This window comes from Triticum dicoccoides, chromosome 7B (assembly GCF_002162155.2).
Source record: "Triticum dicoccoides isolate Atlit2015 ecotype Zavitan chromosome 7B, WEW_v2.0, whole genome shotgun sequence".
NCBI lineage: Eukaryota > Viridiplantae > Streptophyta > Magnoliopsida > Poales > Poaceae > Triticum > Triticum dicoccoides.
Window position 1 is genome coordinate 667,214,891 of NC_041393.1, and position 26,900 is coordinate 667,241,790.

General features: G+C 46.6%; 1 protein-coding gene across 1 annotated transcript; it reads left to right on the top strand.

Annotated features, from left to right (window-relative positions):
* Positions 1-71: 71 nt before the first annotated feature.
* Positions 72-26,900, top strand: LOC119339345 (F-box protein At5g07610-like). The gene is made up of 5 exons (XM_037611447.1): positions 72-133; positions 211-441; positions 12,175-12,182; positions 26,289-26,745; positions 26,837-26,900. Exons 1-5 carry the CDS (start codon positions 72-74, stop codon positions 26,898-26,900), a joined length of 822 nt encoding a protein of 273 aa, XP_037467344.1.

The following is a 26,900-nucleotide window of genomic DNA, read 5'->3' on the forward strand; positions in this document are numbered from 1 at the left end:
AAGGCCCCGTCCTGCCATAGGTTTTCATGCCTCCTCCCTCAACAACGTCGCCGCCGTTTTCTTCTGCCGCCATGTCCGTCCCGGCGGATGGCTCTCGCCCACCGGAGGATGGCCGCGCTTCAGTTTGTGCCCGGTCTGCGCAGCGCCATCACCATCGACTTCTCTCCCTTCACTGATCCCCTCACATCTCATGTATCTCTGTTTGTGTAGGCCTTCCTCTGCTTTCCCCAGCGGAACGGCGGCGGGCGATACGCTCACCGACGATGTCCTCATAGAGATCCTCTCGCGGGTCCCCGCCAAGTCACTCTGCCGCTTCAAGTGCGTCTCCAGCCACTGGCTCGCCCTCATCGACCACCCGGACCACCGCAATAAGCTCCCCCAAACCCTGGCCGGCTTCTTCTACACCAGCAGCAAAAGCAGCGTCGAACAGCTCTTCTTGGAGTCACCTGTCCACTTCACAAGTGTCCCAGGGGCAGTGAGCAGGATCTGCCGTCGTCTGATCGACACCTCTTTCGCCTTCCTGCCTAACCATCGATGCATTGATGTCTTGGACAGTTGGACTGCTGCAATGGCCTCCTCCTCTGCCGCTGGCACGATATTTCCGGCAAGGTTGGCCAGTTCCATTAGATTGTGTGCAATCCCGCCACGAAGGAGTGAGTCGTCGTGCCAGACTCTGGCCAGGCCACTAACAAGTGGGCACTACACGTTTGGGCTTCGACCCGGCTCTTTCCTTGCAGCATTTCCATGTGTTTTAATACATGCTGAACATTTTGTGAAATACAAAATTTTCACCATGTATTAAGAAAATATTCACCATAATAATCTTGAAACTCGCCGTGTATTAATAAAATGTCACCATAAATTACAAAAAATACCGCGAATTAAGTAAAATGTTCCTTATCGTAAGAAAATTGAACAACCTATAGTACAAAAATGTTCAATTTGCATTTCAAATATGTTCAACGGATATTACCAAAGTTTATTATATTAAGAAAATGTTCACCGTTTGTAAAGAAAAGTCCATCATGCATTGAAAAATGTTCACTATAAGCAGAAAAGGTGCTCAGCGTATATTAAAAATATGTTCATGTGTATTTGAAAGCATAAGAGAATTATTATTTTTAACACAGTATAGACACAAGCGCTCATATACACGCGCATACACTCACCTCTATAAACACAGACACGTACACCCCCCTATGAGCACCTCCGAAAGACCGAGCCGGCATATCATCTTGAAATTTACGAAGTCACCGTAGGCACCTCGTCATCGACGGGAACATCTCCTCCCACTGAATGCGCATCGCTGGAAATCCTAAAATAAATCCAGAAATAAATGCGAGCACCAGGATTTGAACCCTAGAAACCGTGGCAACGAACGAGCCCAGCACGCGCGCCAGTTAAGTGCGATACGAAAAAAAAATTCAGGCCACGATTGGCCGGCCCAGCGATTCAGGCACAGTATAAGAAAAGGAATGCCTGTATCCAAACGCTAGGTGTGCTGTCGCGTGGTGGTTAGCGTGTGGCGCCTATGGACTGCAGGTCGCAGGACCGATTCCCATAGCTTCTGGTTTTCCTTTCTTTTATTTAGTTTTCCAAGTGGCGGAAAATTTCAAACCAGTCCAGATTCGATGGTGGAAATTGCCAAGAAAAAAGAAAGCCTCTCATGGAGCCTTTTTCCCGCAAAAAAATTGGGCATTTTTGTGATTACATACAACGTAAGGGGGTTTCTGCACAAAATGTGCCAAATCGGCACCTGGCAGGCGGGTCCCACCGGTCAGATACACCGTCAATACATGTTTATACGTGGTTTAGACCTTTTTGTAACCGCTAGCCGCAAACTTGATACTGACATGTAAAAATTAGTAAAATTGGTATCAATCTGCACGTAATGTCCCAATTGTGGTACTTCTGTGCAATTAACTCTTTTGTATGTCAGTACCAAGTCTACGGCTAATAGCTACAAAAAGGTTTAATCCGTATATTGATGGTGTATGACCGGCCAGCCCGCCCATCAGGTGCCGACGTGGCATTGTTTTTGCAGAAAACCCCCTTACTTTGTATGTAATCACATGAATATCCAAAAAAAATCCGGGAAAAAAGTTTCTGAGAGGCTTTTTTTTCGTTCGCAATTTCCACCACTGAATTGGACTGGTTTGGAAATTTCCATCCACTTGAACAAACGAATAAAAGAAGACCAATAGGCCACCGCGGAGCTCGCATTCTACTACAGGCGTCCTTTCTGAAAGGATCGATATGGTTGACTAGAGAGGGGTGAATAGGCAACTAACAATTTTTAAGCTTTTCTTTACCAATTTAAACTTTACGACAAAATAGGTTGTCTAGATATGCAACTATGTGAGCAACCTATATGATGCAATAACAACTAGCACATAAGCAAGCAAGGGATACAACACAAATAGGCTTGCAAAAATAAAGGCTCGAAATAACCAATAGTGGAGTCGGTAGAGACGAGGATGTGTTACCGAAGTTCCTTCCTTTTAAAGGGAAGTACGTCTCCGTTAGAGCGATGTGGAGGCACAATGCTCCCCAAGAAGCCACTAGGGCCACCGTATTCTCCTCACGCCCTTACAGATGCCGTGATTCCACTATTGGTGCCCTTGAAGGCGGTGACCAAACCTTTACAAACAAGGTTGGGGCAATCTCCACAACAATTGGAGGCTCCCAACAACACCACGAAGCTTCATCACAATGGAGTATGGCTTCGAGGTGACCTCAACCGTCTAGGGTGCTCAAACACCCAAGAGTAACAAGATCCGCTAGGGATAAGAGAGGGAATCAAATTTCTCTTGGTGGAAGTGTAGATCGGGGCCTTCTCAACCAATCCCGAGCAAATCAACAAGTTTGATTGGCTAGGGAGAGAGATCAGGCGAAAATGGAGCTTGGAGCAACAATGGAGCTTTTGGGGAAAGAGGTAGGTCAACTTTGGGGAAGAAGATACCTTTATATAGTGGGGGAAACAATCCAACCGTTACCCCACTGAACAGCCACGCACAGAGCGGTACTACCGCTTGGGCAGGGCGGTACTACCGCTGAAGAGCGGTACTACCGCTCCCACCCAGCGATACTACCACGCTGACGAGGAAGGTAGGGTCCTGGCCCCAAAGCGGTACTACCGCGGGAGTAAGAGCGGTACTACCGCTTGGAGCGATACTAACGCCACTACTGCCGCTCCTAGTACCATAAAACCCGACACGAAAAACATCGGGCTCGAGTCGAGGCGGTAGTAGCCCGGAACCACTGCGGTACTACGGCCGAAGACCACAAGCGGTACTACCGCTCTGGGAGCGGTACTGCCGTTCGGGGAGTGGTACTACCGCTTGACGAGCTTCGGCGGTTCTATCGCTGAGGACCGCGGTACTATCGCTGGGACAGGACGGAGCAGGTACGGAGGGAAAGGCAGCTCCATTGAAGCGGAAGGAAAACATCGGGTGTGATACGGATGTGTACGTGTTGATTCCACCCTAGCCTTACCAAAGCGGATCCCCTCTTGATAGTACGGTGACTCCTACGAAACTAGTCCACCAACAGAGAAACGGAGGAGCTACACCGTCTTGAATAAAACACCGAGGGGAGGTAATCGTCTCGTGCCAATGGATGAATCTCTGAAAGAACTTAACGCACACGATTAGTCCGCAAAAGCATTGTCATCAATCACCAAAACATCTTGGGGATAAATATGCCCTTACAATCTCCCCCTTTTTGGTGGATTGATGACAATACGGGATTTGCATAAACATGAGAGATATAGGACAAGCGCAAAAACCCCACCGTCCTAAAATGTAGATGGGCTCCCCTAGATGTGTGCTATCTAGATAAGTGCTTTGGACTGCACGGCACACATACTAGGATCAACGCTCCCCCTACATTTTAGAGACCAACCACCTAAGCAGGGTATATGAGAGTAGCATAGATAACTTAACAGGATAAGCAGCAACTCATAAGCTAGATAGTGACATAGATAATGATACTGGAAAGATAAGGTAGCATATGTCTCACACCATATGACGGGAACTTAGGTCTCACTGACACAAACCAAACAAAGCAAACTGCGAGGAAAACACAAACACAGAAGACGGAAGACACAAAACACAAATCCCTAAACTCTCTCCCCCTTTGGCATCGAGACACCAAAAAGGAGAGGGAGTGTTGCTACGGCTCTAGGTGATAGCAATAGAGGGACTCAAACATCAGAGCTCAGCGAGATCGTCTGTGCCACCGTCGTCGGTCGGGAAGTGCTCGGCATCAGAATTGGTCCACGGGCAGTGCTGTTGAATCCATTCCTCCTCCTCAGTAAGCTGGTCCTCAGATCCGCTGATAACTGTGGCACCCAACTAACGCATGAGCTCCTTGTGACGACCTCGGGCCTTCTTCTCAGCCACATGAGTCATGTACTGACCGTGAGACTCAATGCAGAACAGCTTCTTCATCTTGAGCTTGAGCTTATTTGCCCAAGAAGGCTTTGCCGCAGAAGGCACAAAGTCCTCATCATCATCCTCGGTCTCAGCCCCAGTCTCCTCCTCGGTCTCCATGGCAGTAGCAGATGAAGGACCACCAGATTTAGGGACCTGAGTGCCCCAGTTGTCCTTCTTCCTCAGGCGCTTGATGTCATGAGAAACCAGCTCTCTAGTCTCCAGCATCACCTTGGGATAGACACGAGCCCAGGCCTTCTCAATAAGCAGCATGATGAACGGACCATAGATCGGGCACTTGCGCTCGGAGATAGCAGATAACAGCTCATACCACATAACATGAGAGATATCCAGGGACTCTCCGGTGTTCTGTTCCTTCTGACGCTGGCAGAAAAGAAGCATGTCCACGAGATAAGAATGAACCATATCCAGATTCCCGATACGAGGGAAAAGAGTCTCTCGGAAGACACGGTGAAGAATATCCAGAAAGGCAGGTAGCTCATATGTTTCCTTCTTCGTCTCAGGGTTGATCTTCAAAGTGCAGTAGGGCCAAAGAGCTTGCTTGTGAGTGGAGGAGGTGTTGCGGTGTGGGCGAAAGCCGACAGGAGACCCAAGTCCTTGATCTTCCACCCCAATCAACTCCATGAATGCATTCCACTTGACTGAAAGCAACTTTCCATTGGTCATCCAAGTCAGAGTCATGTCCTCATCAGTCCCGAGATGAACCGTGGCATAGAATTGGGCCACAATGCCAGCATCATAATCTTTGTTGAATATCATGACCCCAAGAATGTTCAGTTGAGAGCACATCTGAAGAGCTTCACCAAAGTAATCAGGATCCTTCTCCATATGGTCGGTGTCGATGGAGTGCACGTTGACAAAGAGGTTCTTCTTGGCTTTGAGAACATCAAAGAAGATGGCAAACTGAAACCTGTTCCAGAACGGACGGTTGACCAAGGTGGGATCTTGGTCTGCCTCATAGGGGTTGCGGCAACGCCTTGCCCAGAACTCCTTGGGTTGCATTTCTGGCACGGTTTTGCCAGCGGGCTTTGGCTTGACACCAGACTTCTTCTTGAGTTAAGGTGGAGGTGGAGCACTTGAGGAACCTCCTGCAGACTCAGTTGTGCGGTAACGCTTGGATGTGGCACGACCGGGGTTGATACGCCGAGCCTGATGCTCAGGAAGCTCATCACCTGGAACCACACACAAGAACACGCAAACAACCAGAAAGAACGAGCATAAGCCACAAAACACAAGCAAAAAGATCACTGAGAGGTAAGAGCATGGTGGAAACTGGTAGAGGGCGGTAGTACCGCCCCAAGCGGTAGTACCGCTCCACAGAGAGCGGTAGTACCGCTCCAAACGGTAGTACCGCTCCGGAGAGAGCGGTAGTACCGCTCGAGACGGGGAAACAACAGTTTCCTACTGCCGTGGTCAGATCCGGCACTACCGTCCTACCAAATTCAAAAATACTCCAACCAAACACCAATCCAAACTGCCTAGAAGCTTTCTCCATCCTACTAAAGCCTAGATTTGGCCAAAAATCTAGAGATGCAACTGCTATTGTCCCTAAGATGCTAGATTGGAAATCTAGACAAGAAGATAGAGGGAACGGGGGCAATACCGGCATCCATGGCAAGAGGACAAGGTGGGGATCGTCTCCACCGAAGGAAATGGAGAGGAACGCCCCGGAGAGGGAGACCCGCCGGAGCCTTCCCGCAGCGCCGGTTGCTGGAGAGATGAATAGAGCGAGGGGGCGTGCGAATGGGTATGGGGGAGAAGGAAACTCCCCCTGCCCCCGATATAACCCCCTGCCCCGCCTCGCAGCGGTAGTACCGCTCGGAGCAGTAGTACCGCTCACCACCAGCGGTAGTACCGCTCAGCAACCAAATGGCCTCTAGACAAACGGCTAAAGCACAAAAGGAGACGAGAAAGCAAGGCCAAGAAAAAGGAAAGACCAACAAGGCAACACACACACTAACAACGGTCTAGAACGCACTCCATCAAAACAACCACATGAAAGCAGAGTGAGCTCTGGCCTCTCTCAAGAGAGGGCGGTGGCCGGAGCCACCTATGTTTGAGTCAATTGGTATGGCACCGCGAAGAATTATCCTTGGGCCCATGACCAAAACTCGTCTTTGAAGCACAAGTACCATAAAAAATGGCTAATGTGAAAGAGTTGATCGTTTTATGCATAATGGGGGGAGGGAGAGTTCATTGAGAGAACAACACTCCCCCTATGTCCATGCCTACATCTAAACTAAACACCAAGTTGAGCGAGGTGGGGTGTGCAAGGGTTCAAGTCACATTGCTCGAATTAATGATATTTAGCTCATGCCTTAACTCGCGAAATCTTGCTTCATCCAAGGGCTTCATGAAAATATCTGCAAGGTTATCATGAGTGTTGACATACTTGAGCTCGATCTCCCCTCGCCTAATGTGATCTCAGATGAAATGATACCGAATCTCAATATGCTTCGTCTTGAAGTGTTGCACCGGGTTGAGAGAAATCTTGATGGCACTTCCATTGTCACACCAAAGAAGCACTTTGTCACAAATGACATCATATTCCTTTAAAGTTTGCCTCATCCATAATAGTTGTGCACAACAACTACCGGCCGCCACATATTCCGCTTCGGTGGACGAGAGAGACACACAACTTTGCTTCTTGGAAGACCAACTCACCAAAGAGCACCCAAGAAACTGGCACCCTTCGGAAGTGGACTTCCTATCCACTTTGTCTCCCGCCCAATCGGAATCTGTAAATACTTCAAGCTTGAAGTTTGCCCCTCTTGGGTACCATAAGCCAAAGTTTGGGGTATGAGCCAAATATCGAAAGATTCGCTTGACCGCCACATAGTGACTTTCCTTCGGTGCAGCTTGAAACCGTGCACACATCCCCACACTCAACATGATATCCGGTCTAGATGCACAAAGGTAAAGCAAGGAGCTAATTATGGAGCGATATACCTTTTGATCCACCGCTTTACCATTGGGATCAATGTCAAGTTGGCACTTGGTGGACATTGGTGTAGTAGCCGGCTTGACATCACTTAGCTTGAATCTTTTTAGCATGTCTTGAGTGTATTTGGCTTGGTTGATGAAGGTTCCTTCTCTTCTTTGTTTGATATCGAAACCAAGGAAGAACTTCAACTCTCCCATCGAAGACATCTTGAACTTGGAGGTCATGAGAGCGGCAAATTCCTCATTGAAATCTTTGTTAGGGGAACCAAAGATAATATCATCAACATATAGTTGGCATACAAACAATTCCCCTTTGACCTTCTTAGTAAAAAGAGTGGGATCGATTAGCCCCACCTCAAATCCACGATCTTGTAACAACTCGGTAAGGTGGTCATACCACGCACAGTGGGGCTTGTTTAAGGCCATAGAGTGCCTTATCGAGTTGATACACATGATCCGGGAAGTAGGGATCCTCGAACCCGGGGGGTTGCTTGACATAGACCAACTCATTAATAGGACCATTAAGAAAAGCACTTTTCACATCCATTTGTTGCAACTTAAAGTTGTGATGGGAAGCATAAGCAATCAACAAACGAATTGATTCAAGACGAGCAACGGGAGCAAAGGTTTCATCGTAGTCGATACCCTCGACTTGGGAGTAGCCTTGTGCTACCAATCTTGCCTTGTTGCGAATGATGTTCCCATGAGCATCTTGCTTGTTCTTGAAAATCCACTTGGTTCCAATGACATTGTGGTTCCCCGATGGCCTTGGCACCAATCTCCACACCTTGTTGTACTCGAAGTTATTGAGTTCTTCATGCATGGCATTGAGCCAATCCGAGTCTTCGAGGGCCTCATAGACCTTTTGGGGTTCAACACAAGAGACAAACGCGTGATGTTCACAATAGTTTGCCAATTGTCTATGAGTGCTTACCCCCTTTCTTAGGCTTCCAACCATATTTTCCATGAGATGATCTTGGGTGGTGAGCTTGGAAGCAATCTTCACGACACGATGCTCTAATTCCTCCTCGGTCGTGGAAGGAGGAGGGTTAACTTGATTATCTTGAGCGCCGTCTTGAGCTTGTTCTTGATCTTGAGCTTGCTCATGATCTTGAACTTGCTCGAAGGGGAGAACTTGACCTTGGGCATCATTTAGAGGTTCACTACCATCTTGAGGTTGATCTTGCCCTTGGTCTTGTTCACGAGGTTGAGGGCCTTCACTTTGTTCTTCGGAAGCGTGTGGGTCTTGGTGAGGTGATGGCTCCACTTGAGTGGAGCATTGTCCTTCTCCTTCGGCCACAAGGGGTTCCTCAATGGGTAGAATATGACCAATACCCATTCTTATTATGGCTTGGGGAGGAATTTCATCACCTACATCACAAGTACCACTTTGCTCCACTTGGGAGCCATTATTGTCGTCAAACTCCACGTTACACGTCTCCTCAATGAGTCCGGTGGACTTGTTGAGAACACGGTAAGCATGAGAGTTTGTAGCATAACCAACAAAAATGCCCTCATGAGCTCTAGCCTCAAATTTAGACAAACGAACACCTTTCTTGAGGATGAAACACTTACAACCGAACACCCGGAAGTACTTGAGATTGGGCTTGTTGCCGGTGAGTATCTCATAAGGAGTCTTGTTCAAGCCTTTGCGGAGATAGAGCCGATTGGATGCATGACATGCGGTGTTGATGGCTTCGGCCCAAAAGTTGTATGGAGACTTGAACTCCACCATCATGGTCCTTGCCGCATCCATCAACGTCCGGTTCTTCCTCTCCGCAACACCATTTTGTTGAGGGGTGTATGGAGCAGCATATTGATGCTTGATCCCCTCATCACTAAGAAACTCATCCAAGGTGTAGTTCTTGAACTCGGTGCCGTTGTCACTTCTGATTGTCAAGATCTTTGCATTATGTTGACGTTGAGCTTCATTTGCAAAGTCGATGACGGTTTGTTGAGTCTCACTCTTCCTCTTGAAGAAGTATACCCAAGTGTATCTTGAGTAATCATCCACAATCACCAAGCAATACTTTCTACCTCCAAGACTATCAAAAGATGGAGGCCCAAAGAGATCCATGTGAAGGAGCTCCAAGGGTCTCTTCGAGTAGATGATGGTCGTGGGAGGGTGAGCTTTCTCATGGAGCTTTCCTTCAATACAAGCACTGCAAGCACAATCTTTGGCAAAACTAACATTTGTTAGTCCACGGACATGGTCCCCCTTGAGAAGACTTTGCAAAGATCTCATATTGACGTGGGCTAAACGGCGATGCCAAAGCCATCCCATGTCAACTTTAGCCATTAGGCATGTCGCGGTATTAGTGGGTCGCTCCGAAAAGTTAATCACATAGAGACCGTTCTCGACATGCCCAACAAAGGCTACTTTAAGAGTCTTGCTCCACAAGAGGGCCACGGTATCAATGTCAAAGAAAGTAGCAAAACCTATGAGTGCAAGTTGATGAACGGAAAGCAAATTGTATGCAAGGGACTCAACAAGCATGACTTTCTCGATCGTTAGATCATGAGAAATGACAACCTTGCCGAGACCTAATACTTTAGAATGTGATGCATCACCCCACTCGATATTGGTGGGCATAGATGGAATCTTTTGCACATCCACCACCAAGTCCTTGCTCCCGGTCATATGATTTGTTGCTCCACTATCGAGCAACCATGATCCCCCACCGGAAGCAAACACCTACAAGAGACTAATGTTGGGGAACTTTGCAGAAAATAAAAAATTTCCTACGGTTTCACCAAGATCCATCTATGAGTTCATCTAAGCAACGAGTCAAAGGGGAGATGCATCTACATACCACTTTGTAGATCGCGAGCGGAAGCGTTCAAAAGAACGGGGTTGAAGTAGTCGTTCTTGTCGTGATCCTATCACCGGAGATCCTAGCGCCGAACAGACGGCACCTCCGCGTTCAACACACGTACGGTCAGCGTGACGTCTCCTCCGTCTTGATCCATCAAGGGGGGAGGAGAGGTTGATGATGATCCAGTAGCACGATGGCGTGGTGGTGGATGCAGCAGAACTCCGGCAGGGCTTCGCCAAGCTGCTGCGGGAGGAGGACGAGGTGTAGCAGGGGGAGGGAGGCGCCAAGATTTGGGGTGCGGCTGCCCTCCCCCTGCCCTCCTTTATATAGGCCCCCAGGGGGGCGGCCCTAGGAGATCAATCTCCCAAGGGGGGCGGCGGCCAAGGAGGGTGGAGTGCCCCCCAAGGCAAGTGGTGCGCCTCCCCACCTAGGGTTTCCAACCCTAGGCGCAGGGGGGGCCAAGGGGGGGCGCACCAGCCCACTAGGGTCTGGTTCCCCTCCCACTTCAGCCCACGGGGCCCTCCGGGATAGGTGGCCCCACCCGGTGGACCCCCGGGACCCTTCCGGTGGTCCCGGTACAATACCGGGTGACCCCGAAACTTTCCTAATGGACGAAACATCACTTCCTATATAGTTTTCTTTACCTCCGGACCATTCCGGAACTCCTCATGACATCCGGGATCTCATCCGGGACTCCGAACAACATTCAATTTGCTGCATACTCATATTCATACAACCCTAGCATCACCGAACCTTAAGTGTGTAGACCCTACGGGTTCGGGAGACATGCAGACATGACCGAGACAGCTCTCCGGTCAATAACCAACAGCGGGATCTAGATACCCATGTTGGCTCCCACATACTCCTCGATGATATCGTCAGATGAACCACGATGTCGAGGGCTCAAGCAACCCCGTATACTATTCCCTTTGTCAGACGGTATGTTACTTGCCCGAGACTCGATCGTCGGTATCCCAATACCTCGTTCAGTCTCGTTACCGGCAAGTCACTTTACTCGTACCGTAATGCATGATCTCGTGACCAGACACTTGGTCACTTTGAGCTCATTATGATGATGCACTACCGAGTGGGCCCAGTGATACCTCTCCGTAACACGGGGTGACAAATCCCAGTCTTGATCCGTGTCAACCCAACAGACACTTTCGGAGATACCTGTAGTGCACCTTTATATTCACCCAGTTACGTTGTGACGTTTGGTACACCCAAAGCACTCCTACGGTATCCGGGAGTTACACGATCTCATGGTCTAAGGAAGAGATACTTGACATTGGAAAAGCTCTAGCAAAACGAACTACACGATCTTGTGCTATGCTTAGGAATGGGTCTTGTCCATCACATCATTCTCCTAATGATGTGATCCCGTTGTCAACGACATCTAATGTCCATAGTCAGGAAACCATGACTATCTGTTGACCAACGAGCTAGTCAACTAGAGGCTTACTAGGGACGTATTGTGGTCTATGTATTCACACGTGTATTACGATTTCCGGATAATACAATTATAGCATGAATAAAAGACAATTATCATGAACAAGGAAATATAATAATAATCCATTTATTATTGCCTCTAGGGCATATTTCCAACAGTCTCCCACTTGCACTAGAGTCAATAGTCTAGTTACATTGTGATGAATCAAACACCCATAGAGTTCTGGTGTTGATCATGTTTTGCTCGCGAGAGAGGTTTAGTCAACGGATCTGCGACATTCAGATCCGTATGTACTTTGCAAATATCTATGCCTCCATCTTGAACATTTTCACGGATGGAGTTGAAGCGACGCTTGATGTGCCTGGTCTTCTTGTGAAACCTGGGCTCCTTGGCAAGGGCAATAGCTCCAGTGTTGTCACAGAAGAGTTTGATTGGCCCCGACGCATTGGGTATGACTCCTAGGTCGGTGATGAACTCCTTCACCCAAATTTCTTCATGCGCTGCCTCCGAGGCTTCCATGTACTCCGCTTCACATGTAGATCCCGCCACGACGCTCTGCTTGCAGCTGCACTAGCTTACTGCTCCACCATTCAACATATACACGTATCCGGTTTGTGACTTAGAGTCATCCAGATCTGTGTCGAAGCTAGCGTCGACATAACCCTTTACGACGAGCTCTTCGTCACCTCCATAAACGAGAAACATGTCCTTTGTCCTTTTCAGGTACTTCAGGATATTCTTGACCGCTGTCCAGTGTTCCTTGTTGGGATTACTTTGGTACCTTCCTACCAAACTTACGGCAAGGTTTACATCAGGTCTGGTACACAGCATGGCATACATAATGGATCCTATGGCTGAGGCATAGGGGATGACGCTCATCTCTTCTTTATCTTTTGCCGTGGTCGGGTATTGAGCCGAGCTCAATCTCACACCTTGTAGTACAGGCAAGAACCCTTTCTTGGACTGATCCATTTTGAACTTCTTCAAAATCTTATCAAGGTATGTGCTTTGTGAAAGACCTATGAGGCGTCTCGATCTATCCCTATAGATCTTGATGCCTAATATGTAAGCAGCTTCTCCAAGGTCCTTCATTGAAAAACACTTATTCAAGTAGGCCTTAATGCTGTCCAAGAATTCTATATCATTTCCCATCAAAAGTATGTCATCTACATATAATATGAGAAATTCTACAGAGCTCCCACTCACTTTCTTGTAAACACAGGCTTCTCCATAAGTCTGCATAAACCCAAATGCTTTGATCATCTCATCAAAGCGAATGTTCCAACTCCGAGATGCTTGCACCAGCCCATAAATGGATCGCTGGAGCTTGCATACTTTGTTAGCATTCTTAGGATCGACAAAACCCTCCGGCTGCATCATATACAGTTCTTCCTTAAGATGCCCGTTAAGGAATGTCGTTTTGACGTCCATCTGCCATATCTCATAATCATAGTATGCGGCAATTGCTAACATGATTCGGATGGACTTAAGCTTCGCTACTGGAGAGAAAGTCTCATCGTAGTCAATCCCTTGAACTTGCCGATAACCCTTAGCGACAAGTCGAACTTTATAGATGGTTACATTACCATCCGCGTCCGTCTTCTTCTTAAAGATCCATTTGTTTTCTATCGCTCGCCGATCATCAAGCAAGTCAGTCAAAGTCCATACTTTGTTTTCATACATGGATTCTATCTCGGATTGCATGGCTTCAAGCCATTTGTTGGAATCTGGGCCCGCCATCGCTTCTTCATAGTTCGAAGGTTCACCGTTGTCTAACAACATGATTTCTAGGACAGGGTTGCCATACCACTCTAGTGTGGAACGTGTCCTTGTGGACCTACGAAGTTCAGTAGCAACTTGATCAGAAGTACCTTGATCATCATCATTAATTTCCTCTCCAGTCGGTGTAGGCACCACAGGAACATTTTCCAGAGCTGCACTACTTTCTGGTTCAAGAGGTAGTACTTCATCGAGTTCTACTTTCCTCCCACTTACTCCTTTCGAGAGAAACTCTTTTTCCAGAAAGGATCCGTTCTTGGCAACAAAGATCTTGCCCTCGGATCTTAAGTAGAAGGTATACCCAATGGTTTCCTTAGGGTATCCTATGAAGACGCATTTTTCCGACTTGGGTTCAAGCTTTTCAGGTTGAAGTTTCTTGACATAAGCATCGCATCCCCAAACTTTTAGAAACGACAGCTTAGGTTTCTTCCCAAACCATAATTCATACAGTGTCGTCTCAACGGATTTAGACGGTGCCCTATTTAAAGTGAATGTAGCTGTCTCTAGAGCCTATCCCCAAAATGATAGCGGTAAATCGGTAAGAGACATCATAGATCGCACCATATCCAATAGAGTGCGATTACGACGTTCGGACACACCGTTACGCTGAGGTGTTCCAGGCGGCGTGAGTTGTGAAACGATTCCACATTTTCTTAAGTGTGTACCAAATTTGTGACTTAAATATTCTCCTCCACGATCCGATCGTAAGAATTTTATCTTTCGGTCACGTTGATTCTCTACTTCATTCTGAAATTCCTTGAACTTTTCAAAGGTCTCAGACTTGTGTTTCATCAAGTAGACATACCCATATCTACTCAAGTCATCAGTGAGAGTGAGAACATAACGATATCCTCCGCGAGCCTCAACGCTCATTGGACCACACACATTAGTATGTATGATTTCCAATAAGTTGGTTGCTCGCTCCATTGTTCCGGAGAACGGGGTCTTGGTCATTTTGCCCATGAGGCATGATTCGCATGTGTCAAATGATTCATAATCTAGAGACTCTAAAAGTCCATCAGTATGGAGCTTCTTCATGCGCTTGACACCAATGTGACCAAGGCGGCAGTGCCACAAGTATGTGGGACTATCGTTATCAACTTTACATCTTTTGGTATTCACACTATGAATATGTGTAACATTACGTTCGAGATTCATTAAGAATAAACCATTGACCATCGGGGCATGACCATAAAACATATCTCTCATATAAATAGAACAACGATTATTCTCGGATTTAAATGAGTAGCCATCTCGTATCAAACGAGATCCAGATACAATGTTCATGCTCAAACTTGGCACTAAATAACAATTATTGAGGTTTAAAACTAATCCCGTAGGTAAATGTAGAGGTAGCGTGCCGACGGCGATCACATCGACCTTGGAACCATTCCCGACGCGCATCGTCACCTCGTCCTTCGCCAGTCTCCGCTTATTCCGCAGCTCCTGCTGTGAGTTACAAATGTGAGCAACGGCACCGGTATCAAATACCCAGGAGTTACTACGAGTACTGGTAAGGTACACATCAATTACATGCATATCAAATATACCTTTAGTGTTGCCGGCCTTCTTATCCGCTAAGTATTTGGGGCAGTTCCGCTTCCAGTGACCCTTTCCTTTACAATAAAAGCACTCAGTCTCAGGCTTGGGTCCATTCTTTGACTTCTTCCCGGCAACTGGCTTACCGGGCGCGGCAACATCTTTGCCGTCCTTCTTGAAGTTCTTCTTACCCTTGCCCTTCTTGAACTTAGTGGTCTTATTGACCATCAACACTTGATGTTCTTTCTTGATTTCAACCTCTGCTGACTTCAGCATTGAAAATACCTCAGGAATGGTCTTCACCATCCCCTGCATATTGTAGTTCAGCACAAAGCTCTTGTAGCTTGGTGGGAGCGACTGAAGGATTATGTCAATGACCGCCTCGTCCGGGAGGTTGATCTCCAGCTGGGACAGGCGGTTGTGCAACCCAGACATTTCGAGTATGTGCTCACTGACATAACTGTTTTCCTCCATCTTACAACTATAGAACTTGTCGGAGACTTCATATCTCTCGACCCGGGCATGAGCTTGGAAAACCATTTTCAGCTCCTCGAACATCTCATATGCTCCGTGTTTCTCAAAACGCTTTTGGAGCCCCGGTTCTAAGTTGTAAAGCATGCCGCACTGAACGAGGGAGTAATCATCAGCACGTGATTGCCAAGTGTTCATAACGTCTTGGTTCTCTGGGATGGGTGCTTCACCTAGCGGTGCATCTAGGACATAATCTTTCTTGGCTGCTATGAAGATGATCCTTAGGTTCCGGACCCAGTCCGAATAGTTGCTGCCATCATCTTTCAGCTTGGTTTTCTCTAGGAACGCGTTGAAGTTCATGTTGACATGAGCGTTGGCCATTTGATCTACAAGACATTTTTGCAAAGATTTTAGACTAAGTTCATGATAATTAAGTTCATCTAATCAAATTATTTAATGAACTCCCACTCAGATTTGACATCCCTCTAGTCATCTAAGTGTTACATGATCCGAGTCGACTAGGTCGTGTCCGATCATCACGTGAGACGGACTAGTCATCATCGGTGAACATCTCCATGTTGATCGTATCTTCCATACGACTCATGTTCGACCTTTCGGTCTCTGTGTTCTGAGGCCATGTCTGTACATGCTAGGCTCGTCAAGTTAACCTAAGTGTTTTGCATGTGTAAATCTGTCTTACACCCGTTGTATGTGAACGTAGGAATCTATCACACCCAATCATCACGTGGTGCTTCGAAACGACGAACTTTAGCAACGGTGCACAGTTAGGGGGGAACACTTTCTTGAAATTATTATAAGGGATCATCTTATTTACTACCGCTGTTCTAAGTAAACAAGATGCATAAAACATAATAAACATCACATGCAATTATATAGTAGTGACATGATATGTCCAATATCATATAGCTCCTCCGATCTCCATCTTCGGGGCTCCATGATCATCTTCGTCACCGGCATGACACCATGATCTCCATCATCATGATCTCCATCATTGTGTCTTCATGAAGTTGTCACGCCAATGACTACTTCTACTTCTATGGCTAACGCGTTTAGCAATAAAGTAAAGTAATTTACATGGCGTTCTTCAATGACACGCAGGTCATACAGAAAATAAAGACAACTCCTATGGCTCCTGCCGGTTGTCATACTCATCGACATGCAAGTCATGATTCCTATTACAAGAACATGATCTCATACATCACAATATATCATTCATCATTCATCACAACTTCTGGCCATATCACATCACATGACAATTGCTGCAAAAACAAGTTAGACGTCCTCTAATTGTTGTTGCATTTTTTACGTGGCTGCAATTGGGTTCTAGCAAGAACGTTTTCTTACCTACGAATAACCACAACGTGATTTTGTCAACTTCTATTTACCCTTCATAAGGACCCTTTTCATCTAATCTGCTCCAACTAAAGTAGGAGAGACAGACACCCGCTAGCCACCTTATGCAACTAGTGCATGTCAGTCGGTGGAACCTGTCTCATGTAAGCGTACGTGTAAGGTCGGTCCGGGCCGCTTCATCCCACAATACCGCTGAAGCAAGAAAAGACTAGTAGCGGCAAGCAAGTTGACAAGATCTACGCCCATAACAAAATTGTGTTCTAGTCGTGCAGTAGAGAACTACGCATAGACCTAGCTCATGATGCCACTGTTGGGGAACGTTGCAGAAAATAAAAAAATTCCTACGGTTTCACCAAGATCCATCTATGAGTTCATCTAAGCAACGAGTCAAAGGGGAGATGCATCCACATACCACTTTGTAGATCGCGAGCGGAAGCGTTCAAAAGAACGGGGTTGAAGTAGTCGTTCTCGTCGTGATCCTATCACCAGAGATCCTAGCGCCGAACGGACGGCACCTCCGCGTTCAACACACGTACGGTCAGCGTGACGTCTCCTCCGTCTTGATCCAGCAAGGGGGAAGGAGAGGTTGATGATGATCCAGCAGCACGACGGCGTGGTGGTGGATGCAGCAGAACTCCGGCAGGGCTTCGCCAAGCTGTTGCGGGAGGAGGACGAGGTGTAGCAGGGGGAGGGAGGCGCCAAGACTTGGGGTGCGGCTGCCCTCCCCCTGCCCTCCTTTATATAGGCCCCCAGGGGGGCCGGCCCTGGGAGATCAATCTCCCAAGGGGGCGGCGGCCAAGGGGGGTGGAGTGCCCCCCAAGGCAAGTGGTGCGCCCCCCCCCCCCCACCTAGGGTTTCCAACCCTAGGCGCAGGGGGGCAAGGGGGGCGCACCAGCCCACTAGGGGCTGGTTCCCCTCCCACTTCAGCCCACGGGGCCCTCCGAGATAGGTGGCCCCATCCGGTGGACCCCCGGGACCCTTCCTGTGGTCCCGGTACAATACCGGGTGACCCCGAAACTTTCCCGATGGACGAAACAACACTTCATATATAGTTTTCTTTACCTCTGGACCATTCCGGAACTCCTCGTGACGTCTGGGATCTCATCCGGGACTCCGAACAACATTCGGTTTGCTGCATACTCATATTCATACAACCCTAGCGTCACCGAACCTTAAGTGTGTAGACCCTACGGGTTCGGGAGACATGCAGACATGACCGAGACAGCTCTCCGGTCAATAACCAACAGCGGGATCTGGATACCCATGTTGGCTCCCACATACTCCTCGATGATCTCATCGGATGAACCACGATGTCGAGGGTTCAAGCAACCCCGTATACTATTCCCTTTGTCAGACGGTATGTTACTTGCCCGAGACTCGATCGTCGGTATCCCAATACCTCATTCAGTCTCGTTACCGGCAAGTCACTTTACTCGTACCGTAATGCATGATCTCGTGACCAGACACTTGGTCACTTTGAGCTCATTATGATGATGCACTACCGAGTGGGCCCAGTGATACCTCTCCGTAACACGGAGTGACAAATCCCAGTCTCGATCTGTGTCAACCCAACAGACACTTTCGGAGATACATGTAGTGCACCTTTATAGTCACCTAGTTACGTTGTGATGTTTGGTACACCCAAAGCACTCCTACGGTATCCGGGAGTTACACGATCTCATGGTCTAAGGAAGAGATACTTGACATTGGAAAAACTCTAGCAAAACGAACTACACGATCTTGTGCTATGCTTAGGAATGGGTCTTGTCCATCACATCGTTCTCCTAATGATGTGATCCCATTGTCAACGACATCTAATGTCCATAGTCAAGAAACCATGACTATCTGTTGACCAACGAGCTAGTCAACTAGAGGCTTACTAGGGACGTATTGTGGTCTATGTATTCACACGTGTATTACGATTTCCGGATAATACAATTATAGCATGAATAAAAGACAATTATCATGAACAAGGAAATATAATAATAATCCATTTATTATTGCCTCTAGGGCATATTTCCAACAATTAATGCTTGGTTTTAGGTACCCATTTAGTAATGGGTCCTTTGATGTTAGTAACAAGGGTCTTAGGAACCCAAATAGACCATTCAATGTACTCATAAGGAGAACCAACAAATTTAGCATAAACATGTCCATCACTAGCACGGCACAACACATATGACGGGTTAAAGTCGCCGGCTTTGTTGGAGGAAATGCTTTTGCCCTTTTGGACATCAACTCCCTTCACTTTTTCCTTCTTCTCCTTAGGAGCACCCTCTCCCTCTTTCACAAAAGTTTGCTTGAGAGGAGGAGGGCGTTTGGTCCTGTCGTTCTTCTTCTTGCTCTTGGACTTGGGTGCAAACCCAATTCCCTCCTTGGGCACAACTTCCTTCTGATTGCTCAAAAGGTCATTGAGGTTCTTCTCACCTTGAACGCATGTCACATGGCCTTTCTCAAGTTGATCCTTTAACTTGGCATTCTCCTCCACAAGGTGCACATGCTCACAACACGGGTTAGTAGCACATGCATTATCAATTAATACCATATGAGGAAAGGTGGCCTTTTCCTTGGTTAGCTTAACTTGGAGTTGAGCATGAGACTCCTTGAGGTTAGCGTGAGCACCCTTCAAGACCTTGTGGGCCTTGTCAAGTATCTCAAACTCCTCTTTGAGTCTAGCATGACCAACCCCAAGTTTAGCCTTCTCGGAAGTTAGCACATGAGACACGACAAGAGCATGATCAAGATCTTTCTTTAACTTAGCATGGTCATCATTGTGTGACTCCTCAAAAGTCAAACGATGCACACGCTCTTCCTCAAGAGCATTAGAGAGATCCGATATCTCATCGGCATAGTCACGACTATGACCTTCCATCTTAGAGATGGTTTCTTCGTGAGCCTCGATCATGTCATTGGCCTCACCAAGTTGTTCCAAGAGAGCAACAAAATGCTTCTTGGACTTGCCCTTGAGCTTACTCATAAAAGACTGAAATTCATTCACTTCCTCATTAGACCCATTATGTTCATCAATGCAATCCTCCGAGGAGGGATTAGTAATGATGGTGGTTTTGATGTTGGGGGTTACCTTGTTTGAAGCTTTAGCCATGAGGCACTTGGCGGTGATGTTCTCGTTGGGTGAGTCAAAGAGAGACACCCGGGGAGTAGTAGAAATGGCAACGGACGCCATGGCCATTGCTTCTCCATTTTCATCATCATCGTCATCCTCTTGGTATTCTTCTTGAACCACCAATCCACGAGTGGGAGTCTTCTTGGTGAAGTTGTTCTTGTTGGGGAAGGACTTGGATTTGTCTTTTCGGACGAACTTGCCACCATTGTCTTCCCGCTTCTCGTAAGGACAATCCGCAACGAAATGGCTCACATTGCCACAGTTGAAGCAAGTTCTAACTCGTTGCTTGCCCTTGACGCCACTTGAGTTGTTCTTGTTAAAGTTGGGTCTTGTATTCTTCTTGCTCCAAAATTGTCTTGAAGCAAGGGCCATGTGCTCATGATAATCATATTTGGTGTCTTCGAGGTTGCTCTCCTCATCTTCCACTTCTTCCTCTTCTTCCATAATAACCTTGGCCTTCAAAGCAAGGTTGGGCTTCTTTGCCCTTTGAGAATGGAGCACCGCATTGTCGGCGGTCTTGTCCAAGATGCTCATTGCAACGAACTCATCCAACACTTCACTTGAGGTCATGGAGTGGAAGTCCGGTCTTTGACGAATGACGGAGGACATGGCCTTGTTGTAGGGCATCATGGCCTTGAGGAACTTGCGCTTGATCCAATTGTCATCTGTGTCCTTGCTTCCATGATCTCGGAGTGAGACTGCTAGTTTGGTCACTCTTCGAAAGAGCTCACGAGGTTCTTCATCTTCTTTCATTGCAAACTCATCGGCTTCATCTTGCACCACTTCATAGTTGGAGCGTTGAATGCTAGCACTTCCTCGATAGAGAGACACAACACATTTCCATGCGTCTTTAGCGACGGCATGAGGTCGAAGATGAGGGAGATCTTCGAGAAGGATTGCATCTTGGATGATGAAGAGAGCACTCTCATTGAATTGATTGTCCACGGCTTCTCGAGGGGTGAAGTTGCTTGGGTCATGAGGATAGAAACCTTCTTCAATGATTCTCCAAAGGTTAGTATTCACATGTTTTAAATGACGCTTGAAGTGATAAACCCAAGAATCAAAATCTTCATGTTTCTCATACTTAGGAGGAGGACCGGCATGATTCAAATGAGTAGAGGGAATCGGTCCTCCATAAATTGGGGGTTCCACATGGGCAAAGATGCCGGTGCCATTTCTACCACTAGTAGAAGGATTCTTTTCACTGTTAGCTTCCCCCTTGTCGGAGGTAGCATCCGTCACCTTGTTAGTGGGATCACCCACTTTCATCGGCGAGGTGGACAGTTTAAGCCCTTCAAGAAATTTAGTAAGCATGCTTTCAACCTTGGTCGTCATGGAGTCTTTCAATGTGTCTAGAGCCACATTGAATTCCTCACGAGAGACCGAGGTTCCCCCATCGGTCGTAGATGAGACGGGATTCACACGGAGTGCTCCTCCGCACCGTCTGTGGTGTCAACCATACTCTTCGGACGGCAAAGTCCTTAATAAAGAGACGAGGCTCTAATACCAATTGAAAGGATCGATATGGTTGACTAGAGGGGGGGTGAATAGGCAACTAACAATTTTTAAGCTTTTCTTTACCAATTTAAACTTTGCGACAAAATAGGTTGTCTAGATATGCAACTATGTGAGCAACCTATATGATGCAATAACAACTAGCACATAAGCAAGCAAGGGATACAACACAAGTAGGCTTGCAAAAGTAAAGGCTCAAAATAACCAAGAGTGGAGTCGGTGCAGATGAGGATGTGTTACCGAAGTTCCTTCCTTTTCAAGGGAAGTACATCTCCGTTAGAGCAGTGTGGAGGCACAATGCTCCCCAAGAAGCCACTAGGGCCACCGTATTCTCCTCACGCCCTCACACAATGCGAGATGCCGTGATTCCACTATTGGTGCCCTTGAAGGCAGCAACCGAACCTTTACAAACAAGGTTGGGGCAATCTCCACAACAATTGGAGGCTCCCAACAACACCACACGAAGCTTCACCACAATGGAGTATGGCTTCGAGGTGACCTCAACCGTCTAGGGTGCTCAAACACCCAAGAGTAACAAGATCCGCTAGGGATAAGAGAGGGAATCAAATTTCTCTTGGTGGAAGTGTAGATCGGGGCCTTCTCAACCAATCCCGAGAAAATCAACAAGTTTGATTGGCTAGGGAGAGAGATCGGGCGAAAATGGAGCTTGGAGCAACAATGGAGCTTTTGGGGAAAGAGGTAGGTCAACTTTGGGGAAGAAGATACCTTTATATAGTGGGGGAAACAATCCAACCGTTATCCCACTGAACAGCCACGCACAGAGCGGTACTACTGCTTGGGCAGGGCGATACTACCGCTGAAGAGCGGTACTACCGCTCCCACCCAGCGGTACTACCGCGCTGACGAGGAAGGCAGGGTCCTGGCCCCAGAGCGGTACTACCGAGGGAGTAAGAGCGGTACTACCGCTTAGAGCGGTACTACCGCCACTATTGCCGCTCCTAGTACCGTAAAACCCGACACGAAAAACATCGGGCTCGAGTCGAGGCGGTAGTAGCCCGGAACCACTGCGGTACTACGGCCGAAGACCACAAGCGGTACTACCGCTCTGGGAGCGGTACTACCGCTGGGAGCGGTACTACCGCTCTGGAAGCGGTACTACCGCTTGACGAGCTTCGGCGGTACTACCGCTGAGGACCGCGGTACTACCGCTGGGACAGGACGGAGCAGGTACGGAGGGAAAGGCAGCTCCATTGAAGCGGAAGGAAAACATCAGGTGTGATACGGATGTGTACGTGTTGATTCCACCCTAGCCTTACCAAAGCGGATCCCCTCTTGATAGTATGGTGACTCCTACACTAGTCCACCAACAGAGAAACGAAGGAGCTACACCATCTTGAATAAAACACCGAGGGGAGGTAATCGTCTCGTGCCAATGGATGAATCTCTGAAAGAACTTAACGCACACGATTAGTCCGCAAAAGCATTATCATCAATCATCAAAACATCTTGGGGATAAATTTGCCCTTACACTTTCTTTTATACTCCTGCATTTTTTTCCATTTCGCACTTAACCGGCGCACATGTTAGGCTCGTTCGTTGCTCCGGTTTCTATTCCTTTCATTTCTCTTATGCTTTCATAACGCGCGGTGAACTTTTTGTAATTTATAGTGAACATTTTCTTAATACAAGATGAGTTTCAAGAATATTATCATCACATTATTTTATAATTTATAGTGAATATTAAGTTGAATAGTTTCTTAAGACATGGTGAAATTTTTGTATTTCAAAAAATGTTGAGCATGTATTAAAAACTTTATTTTGTAAAATCATTCTTGCATTTCCAGAAACACATCGATTTTTTTAATAAAAGTTGAACAGTTTTAATGCATTTCTAAAATTTATTATGATCACACAATTATTTTTAATACAGGTTGTCAACTATTTCTTTACAAATGGTTAACGGTTTTTCCATTGCAAAGAACGTTGAAAAAAATTTAAATGCAAATTGGGCATTCTTGTAATATAGGTTGATCAATTTTCTTAAGATAGGATGAACATTTTACTTAATGTGCTGTGATTTTTTTTGTAACTTATGGTGAACATTTTCTTAATACACGATGAGTTTCAAGAATATTATGGTGAATATTTTCTTAATACCTGGTGAAATTGTTGTATTTCAAAAAATGTTCAGCATGTATTAGAAACTTATTTTGTAAGATCATTCTTGCATTTCCAGAAACACGTTGATTTTTCTAATAAAAGTTGAACTGTTCTAATGCATTTCTAAAATTTATTATGATTACAAAATTATTTTTAAGGGATCTAGTTAATTAATTAATTAGTTTGGGTACGATGACCTGCGTACATCTAGTTAATTAGTTTGGGTACGATGAACGTGTGTTTATTAATTATGTTTACTATATGTTGCATCTATTTGCTAACCCTTTCTTTTTATGTTGCTCAAGTATATTATCTTGCATATTTATTGTTGCTTCCCTTGATGAAGATGCATCTTGAACAGGTACGTAGATCCTTGATGGCGAAGAAGTGCTATGTCATGTACGTAGGGAAAATTCTGGGAGTGTACGACGAGTGGCCCGAGTGTCAGGCCCAAGTGGAGTGGTTCTCAGGTGCTAGCCATAAAGGGTTGGATAGCAGACAAGAAGCAGAAGCGAGTTACTTGAGGTACATGCTAGCGCGAGAGATGAATCAAAACAACCGCCTCATGTACTGCATAATTTCGCTCTCAGTCATAGTGATAGCTTTTCTCTTCTATATCATTGTTTAGATGGATGACGATGTAGTTGCAATATTCGAGACATGTCAAAACTTGTATCGCTATTTCGAGATGATGACAAGAGACATCATTTGTGTTCGATGATGAGTATGATGATGACATGATTTGATGAGACTATTTATATGTGTATGATATGATTACATTTGTATAAAACCTGTAAATATACAAAACAAACATGCAGCAGAGAAAAATAATAATAATAACAGTAGCAAGGGGTTCATGTGTACCAGCAGCGAGCTTTTAGCAGTAGCGCGCTTTATGATGACGCCCTGCAACGCACTACTGCTACATATGATGACAATAGTGTGGGAGAAAGCGCGCTACTGCTAAAAGTTAGCTGTAGCGCCATAGTGCGCACGTCCATGCTACTTATAGGCCTTTTACCCACGCTGCTGATAAGCTTTTCCCTAGTAGTGCGAGCGTGCCTTTGGGATTCTGCAATATCGATGGGGCATCGTTCGGTATTCTGTTAGGACTTGAAGCACCAAGAAATTGTGGGACGTGATGACTGCTTGTGTGATCATGCATAATATGATCGTAGAGGATAAGTGCCCGAAACATATCTATGATCAGGTGATCGTAGATACGTCCCGGGCACTTATCCTGTACGATTTCATCATGAAATGCGTGATTGAGAAACTCACATGCAGCTACAAAATGATTTAGTTGAGCATATTTGGGCTCATGTGGGCAATCAATAGATGTATATTTCTTCACATGTATTCGAGACAAATTAATTTTTATTCAGTTTGTAAAACTATGCTAAATTTATTTGGTTGTGAAACTATGCTTTTTGATTGTGAAACTATGCTATTTTTTTAGTGAAACTATGCAAAATGTAAGCATATTTGTTAAAAACAGCGGCCAGCCGGCCACATCGGCAAATATGAGTCGCAGGTGTTGGGCGCTCTGCCTATCCAAATGATAAACTAGGCGAACCGAATAAAAAAGGACAAAATTATCATATGATTAGGTCGGCACGTTACAGTTGCTCATAGAAGGTCGTTTTTGCACGTGTCCGTGTGTGACAAAGGAAGGCAACAACCTGCTAATGCGGACATGAGAAGGCCTTGGATGCAGCAGAGTGATGATGAATTGTCGAGAGAGCTTCATTGTTGGACAGGATTGCGACCGTTGAGTCTGTTACAACGGCCAGAATTAAAAGTGAGGTAGCCCTCTGGATTAGGATTGAGGGAGATTAGGATTGCCAGGCAGGTCGTTTTAGGCCTATGGTGGATGCTCCCAGTAGCCTGTTGTTTCTCTTCTAACATATGTACAGAACTAGTATTGTGTTCTATCCCCTTTCTCTTTTTTTTGAAACGGGGTTCTATCCCCTTTCTTATTACAGAAGACGCACAGCTTGTGGGTTCTTGAAAAAAGCTTCATTGTTTCAGCCCATTGGGCGAACCACTGACGGCCCATTGGGCATTGGCTAACGCGAGAAAAACTCTCGAACCCTTGGTCGTAGGTTTCAATCCCCTTCCTCCTTCTCGCTCGACGGCACCACCCATCTTCCGCCGCCATGTCCATGCCGGCGGATCGCTCTCGTCCACGGGAGTAAGTCCATTGTTGGAAATAATCCAAACCTAGTCTCGTACTAGTATGCTACAGTAGTCAATTAGGACTATAGCTATTAGGCGTGTCGTGTCCTGGTAGTACAAGTTGTAATCAGGTCAGATCTTGTTTGTTCCAGGAGTGAGTAGCTCGTCTAGGTTATGTCTAGTCCGAGGTGTGTATATAAAGAACACCTGGGCTGTTGTTTTCTATGTATCAACCATCGCAAACTCCTTCACTGATCCCCTGGTCTGACATCTCATCTGTCTTTGTTTGTGCAGATCTTCCTCTCCTCCCTATGGCGGCATGGCAGCCGAGAGACTCGCCGACGATCTGCTCATCGAGATCCTCGCGCGCGTCCCCGCAAGATCAGTGTGCCACTTCAAGTGCGTCTCCAAGGACTGGCTCAGCCTCATCGACCACCCCGATCACCGCAGGAAGCTCCCTCAAACCCTAGCAGGCTTTTTTTACGCTAGGAGCGACAACGGGGAATTGCCTCTGGAAACAGAAGTCCGCTTCGCCGGTGTCTCGGGGAAACGCTGCCCTCCAGTCGACACCTCTTTTTCCTTCCTGCCCAGCCATCGGCGCGTCGATCTACTAGACTGCTGCAATGGCCTCCTCCTCTGTCGCTGGTACGGCGTTTCCTCTCTTGGTGATGAGTTTTGTTACATCGTGTGCAATCCTGCCACGAAGGAGTGGGTTTCGTTGCCCGACCGTAGCCATGAAAACAAGGTGGGCATAGAGCGTCTGGGTTTCGATCCGACCATGTCTTCCCACTTCTATGTGTTTGTGTTGCTAGAGAATGTCAACTTTAACGCCTACCTTTCTGAAGTGGAAGTGTATTCGTCGGAAACCAAGAGATGGGTTTACAAGGAAATTGGATGGAACAAAAGAATTGTGCTTCCTGCTGAGCAGTCTAGCGCTGTCTTCCTCAACGGCTGTTTGCATTTTTACTCCTTCGGCAAAAGGTCACCCTTTTTTATAGGTGTGGTAGACACGGCGGGGGAAACATCAATGAACTTCCATATCCCTGATAATTTGAATAATGGTTTTATTCAGCACTCACAGGACTGTCTGCATTATGCCAAGTTCAAGAGAGGTGATGGTAATGTGGTTCGACTAG